The 12,642-nt window shown below is 39.5% G+C and overlaps 1 protein-coding gene and 1 long non-coding RNA gene across 2 annotated transcripts in view; both read right to left on the reverse strand.

Annotated features, from left to right (window-relative positions):
* Positions 1-785: 785 nt before the first annotated feature.
* LOC137095020 (uncharacterized) lies at positions 786-3,926 on the reverse strand. The gene is made up of 2 exons (XR_010908758.1): positions 1,478-3,926; positions 786-1,377 (listed from the first exon to the last, which is right to left on the reverse strand). It is a non-coding gene; the product is annotated as an uncharacterized lncRNA (long non-coding RNA).
* A 3,796-nt stretch (positions 3,927-7,722) lies between these two features.
* Positions 7,723-12,642, reverse strand: part of LOC132780498 (rho guanine nucleotide exchange factor 1) — a 66,615-nt gene continuing 61,695 nt past the window's right edge. The window contains exons 32-33 of the mRNA XM_067461194.1: positions 9,880-10,014; positions 7,723-8,373 (exon numbers count right to left, since the gene is read on the reverse strand). Of these exons, the coding sequence (XP_067317295.1) occupies positions 9,898-10,014 (117 nt within the window). The 3' untranslated portion in view covers positions 7,723-8,373; positions 9,880-9,897. The remainder of the gene's footprint in view (positions 8,374-9,879; positions 10,015-12,642) is intronic.

A 12,642-nucleotide genomic window follows, 5' to 3' on the forward strand; every position in this document is an offset into this window, starting at 1 on the left:
TAGTCCAACCCTATCACATAGATAGATGGAGAGATAAATGATTGATTGAATCCTAGTGTTAGAAGGGACCCCCAAAGGCCATCCAGTCCAACCCTTTCAGAGACATAGCTCAATAGAGAGATGGAATCCTAGAACTGGGACTCCCAAAGGCCATCCAGTCCAACCCTTTCAGATACATAGCTCAATAGAGAGATGGGATCCTAGAGTTGGATAGGACCCCCAAAGGCCATCCAGTCCAACCCTATCACATAGATAGATGGAGAGATAAATGATTAACGGAATCCTAGTGTTAGAAGGGACCCCCAAAGACCATCCAGTCCAACCTTTAAGAGACATAGCTCAATAGATAGATGATAGATAGATGGAATCCTAGAATTGGGACCCCAATGGCCATCCAGTCCAACCCTATCACATAGATAGATGGAGAGATACATGATAGACGGAATCCTAGAGTTGGAAGGGACCCCCAAAGGCCATCCAGTCCAACCCTATTCATGTCCAGCAGGAAGGCACTACCTGATCCCTCCAGACAGATGACCACCCAGCCTCTGCTGAAAGACTTCCATAGAATCCTCTGAGTTCGAAGGGACCTTCAAAGATCATCCAGTCCATCCCCATTCTGCCAGGCCAGAAAGACACAACTGAAGCCCTCCTTACAGGTGCTCATCCAGCCTCACAGAAAATAGAAGGTTAATTGAGAAACGGGGATACAGAATGGGAGGCAAGAATGCAATAACTGATAATAATGCAATAACTGATAATAATGCAATAACCATAACGGAAGCTGTGAATAATACAGGTTTTAATTTGGCATTGTTTACAAGGCGTTCTCTTTGGTTCTGTCTTCCTTTTCTTCCTTTCTCCTTCTTTCCTTCCTTCCTTCCTTTCTCCTTCCTTCCTTCCACATTCCTTTCGCATCTCTTTTGCAACTTGCACCAAACTTTCATTGCAAGAGAAGAAAGGGCCTCGACCCACAAATATTGATCCCAAATAGGTTCAAGGAACAGTTTCTTCTCTTCTTCCCAATGTTCTGCTCCTTTCTTCCCTTTTTAAAGAAACACAACCAACCAAAACAACAATAGACTTCGTCTTCAAAATCCCGACGTCTTTTTATCAAAAAACCCATAAAGATGAAGGAGAATCACACGCAGACATCCAAAACACACATTTAAAAAAGCATGGGAGCAAAGCTAGTTCTGACGACAGACAGGAACGTCCCTCAAAAGACGGTTTGGATTAGTTTACTCTTTGGAGAAGGAATTAACGTCAAGCCCAAATTGCAAAAATAGTCCTCCAAAGATCCAGGTTTGCATTGGAGATCAATATGGAATTGCAAAATAATCAAATGCACAATAGAAACGATGCATTTTGTGCAACCTGAGCACTTAAAAGTTTGCAACAGAGAGGAAAGACCCAGATTTTGCAAAATAACCAAATGCAATATAAACCACACTAGAAACGATGCATTTTGTGCAACCTGAGCCATTTAAAAGTTTGCAATGGAAAGATCCAGATTTTGCATAAGACCAATACGAATTGCAAAAAAATGCAATATAAGCTGAACTAGAAACAATGCATTTTGTGCAAACTGAGCCACTCAATGAAAGTTTGCAATGGAAAGAAAGATTACTATCAGATTTGCATTGGACCAATAGAGTTGCAAAAAAAATTAAATTAAAATGCCATATAAACCGAACTAGAAACTGCATTTTGTGCATCCTGAGCCAGTATTAAGTTTGCAATGGAGAGAAAGACCCAGATTTTGCATAAGACCAATACAGAACTGCAAAAAAAAATTTTAAATAAAATGCAATGGAAAAAGATTGCTACAAGTTTGCATTAGACTAATTTGGAATTGCAATATATAAAAAATAAACAGAATAAGAAACGGCACATTTGGTGCAGTAGACCCAGTTTGCAATGGAAAAAGACTGCTGCATGTTTGCATTAGACTAATTTGGAATTGCAAAATATATAATATAAACAGAGTATGAAGTGATGCATTTAGTGCATTTGGTGCAGTAGACCCAATTTGAAATGGAAAAAGCTTGCAGCAAGTTTGCATTAAGACTAATTTAGAATTGCAAAATATATAAACAGAGTAAGAAATGATGCATTTGGTGCAGTAGACCCAATTTGCAATGGAAAAAGCTTGCAGCAAGTTTGCATTAAGATTAATTTGGAATTGCAAAATATATAATATAAACAGAGTAAGAAACGATGCATTTGGTGCAGTATACCCAGTTTGCAATGGAGAGAATGCAATGAGTTTGCATTAGACCAATATGGATGTGCAAAAAATAAAAATGCAATATAAACTTAACTAGAAATTGTACATTTGGTGCAAACTGTACCAGAATTAAAAGCCATTATTATAGACCCAGCTTGCAATGAAAGAGAGTGCAACAGGCTTGCCTAAGACCATGATAAGGAATTGCAAAATATATAAAATATAAGCAAGAACAAGAAATGGTGCATTTGGTGCAGCCTGAGCCACCATTGGATGCAATGTTTACAAAAAGAGTCAAGTATACACCGCACTTATGTCCAATGCAAAATTTTCCTTCTCTGTTTTGCAATGGAGAGAGTACATTGGATTTGCATTAGACTAATTTGTATTGCAAAATAAATAAGAAACGGTGCATTTGGTGCAATAGACCCAGTCTGCAATGGAGAGAGTGCAATGCATTTGCATTAGACCAATACACAATTACAAAAAATTAAAAACGCAATATAAACTGATCAAGAAACTGCATTTTGTGCAAACTGCACCAGCATTGAAAGCCCTTATTAAAGGCCCACCTTGCAATGGAAGAGAGTGCAACAGGCTTGCCTAAGACCATGATAAGGAATTGCAAAATATATAAAATATATTTGGTGCAACCTGAGCCACTGCTGGATGCAATGCTTGCAAAAAAAAAAGTCAAGTATATAATGCAAGTTTGTGCAATGCAAGATTTTCCTTCTCTATTTTGCAATGGAGAGAGTGCATTGCATTTGCATTAGACCAATACACAATTGCAAAAAAATTAAAAATGCAATATAAACTGAACTAGAAACTGCATTTCGTGCAAACTGCACCAGCATGGAAAGCCCTTATTAAGACTAATTTGGAATTGCAAAATATTAAAGGCCCATCTTGCAATGGAAGAGAGTGCAACAGGCTTGCATAAGACCATGATATGGAATTGCAAAATATATAAAATATATTTGGTGCAGCCTGAGCCACTATTGGATGCAATGCTTGCAGAAAAGTCAAGTATACAATGCACTTATGTCCAGTGCAAAATTTTCCTTCTCTATTTTGCAATGGAGAGAGTGCATTGCATTTACATTAGACTAATTTGTATTGCAAAATAAATAATATAAACAGAGTAAGAAATTGTGCATTTGGTGCAGTAGACCCAGTCTGCAATGGAGAGAGTGCAATGCATTTGCATTAGACCAAGACACAATTGCAAAAAATTAAAAATGCAATATAAACTGAACTAGAAACTGCATTTCGTGCAAACTGCACCAGCATGGAAAGCCCTTATTAAGACTAATTTGGAATTGCAAAATATTAAAGGCCCATCTTGCAATGGAAGAGAGTGCAACAGGCTTGCATAAGACCATGATAAGGAATTGCAAAATATATTTCGTGCAGCCTGAACCACTATTGAATGCAATGCTTGCAAAAACGAGTCAAGTATACAATGCATACATAATGCAAGATTTTCCTTCTCCATTTTGAGGAATTCAGAGAGGTATATATAATATTGCAAAGTGGGAGGAAAAACCTGGAAAGCAAAGGAGAAGGAACCCCAAATAAAGGGTGGATCTAGATTGCAAGATATTGCATTAAAGTGCATTAAATAGTCCGTGTAGACCCATATAGGAGTCTATACCAAGGATGTGCAGAATGAGTCCCTGCAAGTGTTTTGGACTGCAACTCCCACAATTCCTAACAGCCTCGGGACCTTTCCTTTTCCCACTCAGCCGCTTAAGCGGCTGAGTGGGGAAAGGAAAGGTCCCGAGGCTGTTAGGAATTGTGGGAGTTGCAGTCCAAAACACTTGCAGGGACTCATTCTGCACATCCCTGGTCTACACTAACCATACAATGCAGCGTAGCTCTAGTTTGCAAGTGATTTCCCTGCCACGTTTAGCACCAAAGAGTAACTCAAGTGAATGGCAGAATTGTGCGCGTTTTGCAAGGTTATTACCACAACAACAACAACAACAAAGCCCAAATTAAAGTTTTTATCAAGTCTTCACTTTGTATGCAAACCCACTGGAAAGACGGACACAAAACATAAACAAAATCTTTGGCATTTGGAGGAAACGGTAACTAAAAACTAATCCAAAGCGACCGTGATCTCAAGAAAGTCCGGAGATGGCGGACTACAGATCCCATTATCCTTAAGCGCTTTCCAGGGATGGGAATCGGGAGTTCCAAAAAAAATAATATCTGGAATAGTTTTGAGACACATTTGGAAAGTATATATAAACAAAGAGGAATGGCAGTATTGCTTAATTCGGAATTATTATTATTATTATTATTATGCTCGTTATTATTAATTAAGTGCTGCTTTAAAAAAGGACAGTCTTGGATGAGGGAGAGATGGTGAGATACACACACACACACACATATATGTGTATGTATATATGTATACATATATAAACACAGCATATATATCTATGTGGAGATATATATATATATACACACACACATATGTATATATGTATACATAAACACAACATATATATCTATGTGGTGATATATATATATATATATACATACACATACGTATAGGTATATATGTATACATATATAAACAACATATACATCTATGTGGTGCTATATATATATATATACATATACACATATACATATAGGTATATATGTATACATATATAAACACAACATATATATGATATATATATATATATACATACACACATATGTATATGTATACATATATAAACACACACACATATATGCATATGTATATATGTGTGTGTATGTATATATATATATTTGCATAATAATGGCATATATACATATGTATATGTATATATATATGCATGTATGTATACATATATAAACACAACATATATGTCTATGTGGTGATACACACACACGTATAGGTATATATGTATACATATATAAACACAACATATATATATATCATGATATATATATATATATATACACACACACACACACATACACACATGTATATATGTGTGTGTGTGTATATATATATAAACAGACATATATATGCATATGTATATATGTGTGTGTATGTATGTATGTATGTATGTGTGTGTGTGTGTGTATGTGTATATATTTGCATAATACTGGCAAAAGGCAAGGCAAAGGTCTTTTCATTTTGGAATATACAACTTCAATGTTCCTTTTACATAGCAATGGAAAAAAACCAAACATATATATATATATATATACCTAAATTAAAAAGCGCTTATTTCTAAAGTCCCAGCCGGCAGCACCAAGGCCGCGCTCCCTTTATATTGATATGCACGTGTTTATATGTATATATATATAATATTTATAGGTTCTGTATATAAAATATCCCAGCGTTCCTTACAAATTTCCTTACAAATACGAGCGTGTCGTCAACAACAAAAAAATATTACAAAAAGGCACTTTTTTGGAGGAAGGAGAATCATATATGTGAAGGGAAATAGTAGGCCAAGGACAAAGGCAATGGCTGGGGATGGTGGGAATTGTAGTCCATGGGTATAGTAGGCTTCTGGACTCCATATCCCATCATCTCCAACTAGCAATGGAAGGGGATTATGGAAACTGTAGTACAAGAACATATGCTTCTGAACTCCAGATCCCATCATCCCCAATTAGAAATGGAAGGGGATGATAGGAATTGTAGTACAAGAACATATGTTTCTGGTCTCCAAATCCCATCAACCCCAATTAACAACGTCTGGGGATTATGGAAATTGTAGTACAAGAACACATGCTTATTGACTCCAGATCCCATCAACCCCAATTAGTAATGTATGTGTATGATGGGAATTGTAGTACAAGAACACATGATTATGTACTCCAGATCACATCAACCCCAATTAGTAATGTCTGGGGATTATGGAAATTGTAGTACAAGAACACATCCTTGTGGACTTCAGATCCCATTACCTCCAATTAGCAATGGCTGGGGATGATAGGAATTGTAATACAAGAACACATGATTCTGGACTCCAGATCCCATCAACCCCAATTAGTAATGGGTGGGGATGATGGAAATTGTAGTACAAGAACACATATTATGGACTTCAGATTCCATCATCCCCAATTAGCAATGGGTGGGGATGATAGGAATTGTAGTAAAAGAGCATATGTTTCTGGACTCCAAATCCCATCACCCCCAACTAGCAATGGCTGGAGACGATAGAAATTTTAGTACAAGAACAAATTATTATGGACTCCAGATCCCATCATCCAGTTAGTAATGGGTTGGGAATGTTAGGAATTGTAGTCTAGCATATAGGCGTCTATACTCCAAATACCATAATCCCTAGCTAGGAACGATCAGGGGGGTTGGGGTGGAAATTTTAATCCAATAATAATATTGGCTTCTGGATTCCAGAGCCCATCATCCCCAGATAGCAATGGTCAGGGATGGTGGGCACTGTAGACCAAGAATACAACGTCACTCCCATGACAAGCGGTCCACTAAGATGTTTGTTGGACTGCACCTCCCATCGTCCCCAGGGATGCTGGGAGATGCAGTCCAGTTAACACGAGGCATCCTCACATTCTATTTGGGGGGGGGGGAGGGAAACAGTTCAGGCAAAAGGGGAAATGAGGTGTATCCCCCTCCATACAAAAAGTACTACAAAGACCCTAATCCCTCCAATGCCCGTAGAGTATGAAAGGGATGCATTGGCAAGGGTTGGGGCTCCCTCTGCTGGCCATTGGGTGCAACTAAAGGACCAAGAAGGAGACCTAAATAATGGGCGGATTTGGGGCTTTGATCTAAATATATGTATGTATGTATGTGTGTGTGTGTGTGTATGTGTATATAAACACACACACATCCATCCATACATATCCATATATGTGTGTGTGCATGTGTATACACACCCACCCACACACATATGGATGTGTATGTATGGAGATATATATATGTGTGTGTTTGTGTGGATATATGGAGCTCCATAGGGACAAAAGTGCAAGGATTTTTAGGAGTGTGTGTGTGATTGTTACACACACACACACACACACACATATGGATATGTATGTATGGATATGGATATGATATGGATATGAAGCACCATATATATATATATATATATATATATATATATTCATATCCATATATGCACATCCATATATCTGTGTGTGTATGTGGTCACAAACACACACGCATATGGATATGTATGAATGGATATGAATATATATATGGACATGGCTATATGGAGCTCCATAGGGACAGAAGTGCAAGGAGTTTTAGGAGTGTTTGTGTACACATACACACACACATATGGATATGTATGCATGGATATATATATATATATATATATATATATATATAGGGAGTTCCATATATCCATATATATGTATGTATGTATGTATGTGTACACAAACACACACACATACACACACACTTATATAGGTAGTTCCATCTATATGTATATATATTCATATCCATACATATATATCCATATGCATGTGTGTTTGTGACCACATATACACACACATACACACACACTTATATGGATATGCATGTATGGATATGACTATATATATGGACATGGCTATATGGAGCTCCATAGGGACAAGAGTGCAAGGAGTTTTAGGAGTGAGTGAAGGAGTAGCAACAGATGCCTATGTGTGCTAAAAATGACTGCAATTGTTGTGCTTCTCTCACCATATATTTATATATAAATGCACCTATATATGTATATCATATCCTTGGGAATCTATAGGGGGGAAAATGCAAAAGGGGTTTGGAGTGGGAGAGTGGGGAAAGGAGGGAGGGAGCACCCCATAAATGGCCATTCTTGCAAAAGGGGGAATGAAGAGAAGGGACCCCACACCTGGGAACGGACCCTCTGGGAGGAAGGGTCAGTGCTGACCTCTTGACCATTGCCCTTTGTCCAGAACTGACCAACTGACCCCTGCAATCCCGCCATTTGCATCTTTGTCCCGCAGGAATGCAAGGCGTGACCCCAAAGACAAGGAGGCACCTCCATTTCCAAATATTTCCCTCTCCAGGCAGTATATATATATATGTATGTATGTATGTATGTATAGATGTATATAAATATAGAGCTATGAATTCCCCGGGACTCCTAGACAACTTCCTTTGGTGGGCGAAGAAGGCAAAGCAGGCCTTTTCTTCCAGGACGGCCCTGAAATATAGAAGGAGGAAAGCGAGCGTGAGAGGAGGGGCCCCCAAAGGGCATCCAGTCCAGCCCCATCCCGGTCAAGGCACCACCCGATCCCTCCCAACTGATGGCCATGCAAACTGTAGACTTTAAGCGTTTCCCTTATCATAGAATCATAGAGTTGGGACTCCCAAAGGGCATCCAGTCCAAACATATTTGTGTCAAGCAGAGAGACAAAATTGAATCCCTCTTGACAGATGGCCATCCAAACTGTAACTTGACTTTTAGAGTTTCCCTTATCATAGAATCATAGAGTTGGGACTCCCAAAGGGCATCCAGTCCAACCATATTCATGTCAAGCAGGAAGGCACATTCGAATCCCTCTTGACAGATGGTCATCCAAAGTGTAGACTTTACTTAATGAATCTCTTATATTACATTAGTGTGTGTGTGTGTGTGTGTGTGTGTATATATACACACACACACACACACACACACACACATATATAATATTTTATTTTATTTTATCATATTATATTATATTATATTATATTATAGAATTATAGAGTTGGGAGAGATCTCCAAAGGCCATCTAGTCCAACCCCACTCTGTTATTGAGTAAGACACCATCCGATCCCTCCTTATAGATGGCCACCCAAGCTCTGAATTTACTTAATGAGTCTCCCTTTTTATAGAATTGTAAGTTGGAAGGGACCCCCAAAGGCCATCCAGTCCAAACTCACTCTTGTTATTGAGCAAGACACCATCTGATCCCTCCCTACAGATGTCCAATCAAGTTCTGATTTTACTTAACGATTCTCCCTTATCATAGAATTGTAAGTGGGAAGGGATCCCCAAAGGCCAACCAATCTAGCCCTATTCATGTCAAACAGAAAGACACAATTAAATCCATCACAACAGATGGCCATTCAAACTGTAGCCTTTACTGAATCAGTCTTTCATATTATATTATATTATATTATATTATATTATATTATATTATATTATATTATATTATAGAAATATAAGTTGGAAGGGACCCCTCAAAGGCCATCCAGTCCAACCCCCTTCTGTTACTGAGGAAGGCACCATCCGATCATTCCTGACAGATGGCCATCCAAGCTTTTATTTTACTCGACCAGTCCCATATAATCCTAGAGTTGGACCTCCAAAGGCCATCCAGCCCAACCGCCTTCTGTTATTGAGGAATACACCATCTGATCATTCCTGACAGATGGCCATCCAAGCTTTTATTTTCCTTGACCAGTCCCATATAATCCTAGAGTTGGACCTCCAAAGGCCATCCAGCCCAACCGCCTTCTACTATAAGGGAATGCACCATATGATCCCTCCCAGCAGATGGTCATCCAGCCTCTGTTTAATCACTTCCTCAGAATCCTGGAGTTGGGAAGGGCCCTCCAAAGGCCATCCAGCCTGACCCTATTATTCGGGGTGAGGAGGCCTGACCCAATCTGGAGCCAGCCTGGGATTGCCTTGGCCTTTTCGGCTGCTGCGTCACCCCTTCCTTACCTTCTCCCTGCTTCCTTTTCAAGTGAAAGAGAGCGGCTGCGAGGAAGAGGAAGAGGAAGAGGAAGAGGAAGAGGAAGAGGAGGAGGTCAGCTTCCCCATCAGCTGCTGCAGGTGCCAATAGTCCTCTTCGATCTCCTGGGAAACACAGACATGGACAGAAATAGGGTCACATCGGCCTTTTCCGCTGCAGCATCACACTCTTGCCTCATATTTATTTATAATATTATAATGTAATACAATATAATACTATGACGACTACTACTAATATGATATTATAATTATATATTTTATATTACAGGTAATATTACTAATAATGTTACTATATATATATATATATATATATATATAATTTATTTATTGTGTCAGGAGCGAACCAAAAAAGTTGTATTGCATTAAAAAAAACCAGACAAACAAACGAACAAAACACAACATTTGCAGACTTGGTATTCTATTAAATGCCATTTGACCATATATATACATTCAATACAATATATTGTATGTATATGTGTATATATGTATGTGTATGTGTGTGTGTGTGTGTGTGTATATATATCTTGTAAGCTGTTCTGAGTCCCTTTTGGCGTGAGAAGGGCGGCGTATAAATGCCGTAAATAAGTAAACAAATAAATGTTCAGCCATATATCTTACTATAGTCAAGCCACAGCTATATGACTTTCCTCCATCAAGGCATTAGACACCTATGGATGCAGACTAGGACCGCCTTGGCCTTTTTTGCTGCAGCATCACACTCCTGGCTCACATTCAGCCATATATCTTCCTATTGAGAAGCCATGGCCATATGACTTTCCTCCATCTGGACACTAGACGCCTATGGATGCGGCCTAGAATAAACACATTGGCCTTTTCTGCTGCAGCAACACATTCTTGGATCACATTCAGCCATATATCTTCCTATCGTCAAGCTATGGCTATATGACTTTCTTCCATCTGGACACTAGACTCCTATGCATGCGGTCTAGAATAATCGCATTGGCCTTTTCTGCTGCAGCAACACATTCTTGGATCACGTTCAGTCATCTCTTACTATCGTCAAGCCGTGGCTAGATGACTTTCCTCCATCCAGGCTCTAGGCTCATCCTAATGCAATCACCTTGGCCTTTTCTGCTGCTGCATCACACTCTTGGCTCACGTTCAGCCATATATCTTACTTTGGCCAAGCCATGGCTAGATTATTTTCCCATAGATGCAGCCTGGAATCACATTGGCCTTTTCTGCTGCAGCATCACACGCTCTTGGCTCATATTCAGCCATATATCATACTATGGTCAAGCTATGGCTATATGACTTCCCTCCATCCAGACACTAGACTCCTATGGATGCGGCCTAGAATAATCACATTGGCCTTTTCTGCTGCAGCATCCCACTCTTGGCTCATGTTGAGTCATATATCTTCCTATCGTCAAGCTGTGGCTATATGACTTTCCTCCACCCAGACATTAGACTCCTATAGATGCAGCCAAGGATTGCATTGGCCACTTCCGCTGCAGCATCACATTCTTGGCTCATGTTCAGTCATATATCCTACTATTGTCAAACTAAAGCTATATGACTTTCCTCCATCCAGAGAGTAGACTCATCCTAATGCAGCCTAGGATTGCATTGGCCTTTTCTGCTGCAGCATCACACTCTTGGCTCAGGTTCAGCCATATATCTTACTTTGGCCAAGCCATGGCTAGATTATTTTCCTCTATTCAGACACTAGACTCCTATGGATGCAGCCTAGAATTGCATTGGCCTTTTTCGTTGCTGCGTCACACTCTTGGCTCATGTTCAGTCGTATATCTAACTATTGTCTAGATTACTTTCCTCCATTCAGACGCTAGACTCCTATGGATGAGGCCTAGAATTGCACTGGCCTTTTCCGCTGCTGCATCCCACTCTTGGCTCATGTTGAGTCATATATCTTACTATTGCCAAGCTGTAGCTATATAACTTTCCTCCATCCAGACACTAGACTCCTATGGATGCAGCCTAGGATCACATTGGCCTTTTCTGCTGCTGCGTCCCACTCTTGGCTCACATTCAGCCATATATCTTACTATTGTGAAGCCGTGGATGACTCCATCCAGACACTAGAATCATCCTAATGCAGCCTAGAATCGTATTGGGCTTTTCTGCTGCAGCATCAAACTCTTGACTCATATTCAGCCATATATGTATCTTACTGTTGTCAAGCTATGGCTTGATTAATTTCCTCCATCCGGACACTAGACTCCTATGGATGTGGCCTAGAATAATCACATTGGCTTTTTGTGCTGCAGCATCCTACTCTTGGCCCATGTTGAGTCATACATCTTACTATCATCAATCCACGGCTATACGACTTTCCCTCATTTCAGACATTATACTCCTATGGATGCAGCTGGGAGTAATTGCATTGGCCTTTTCTGCTGCAGCATCACGTTTTATTTTATTATTTATTTATTTGTCATATTTCTATACGGCCCCTCTCAGCCCGAAGGCGACTCGAGGCGACTGTCAATGCTCCCACCAACATAAAATACCGTTAAAAACATGACGTATAATCTAAACCACATAAAAGCAATAAAACAATACAAGTCCTGAGGGTCTCATGGCGTTTCTTTCCCTCCCTACCTCTTCCTTCCCTACCTCTTTGCTTCCTTTTCTCTTTGCTTCCATGTTCCTTCTTTCTTCCCCTCCTTCCTTCCTTCATTCCCTTTTTTCTTTCCTTCTCTCCTTCCTTTCTTCTCTACCTCTTCCCTTCCTTCCCTCTTTTTCTTT

Source organism: Anolis sagrei, chromosome X (assembly GCF_037176765.1).
Source record: "Anolis sagrei isolate rAnoSag1 chromosome X, rAnoSag1.mat, whole genome shotgun sequence".
NCBI lineage: Eukaryota > Metazoa > Chordata > Lepidosauria > Squamata > Dactyloidae > Anolis > Anolis sagrei.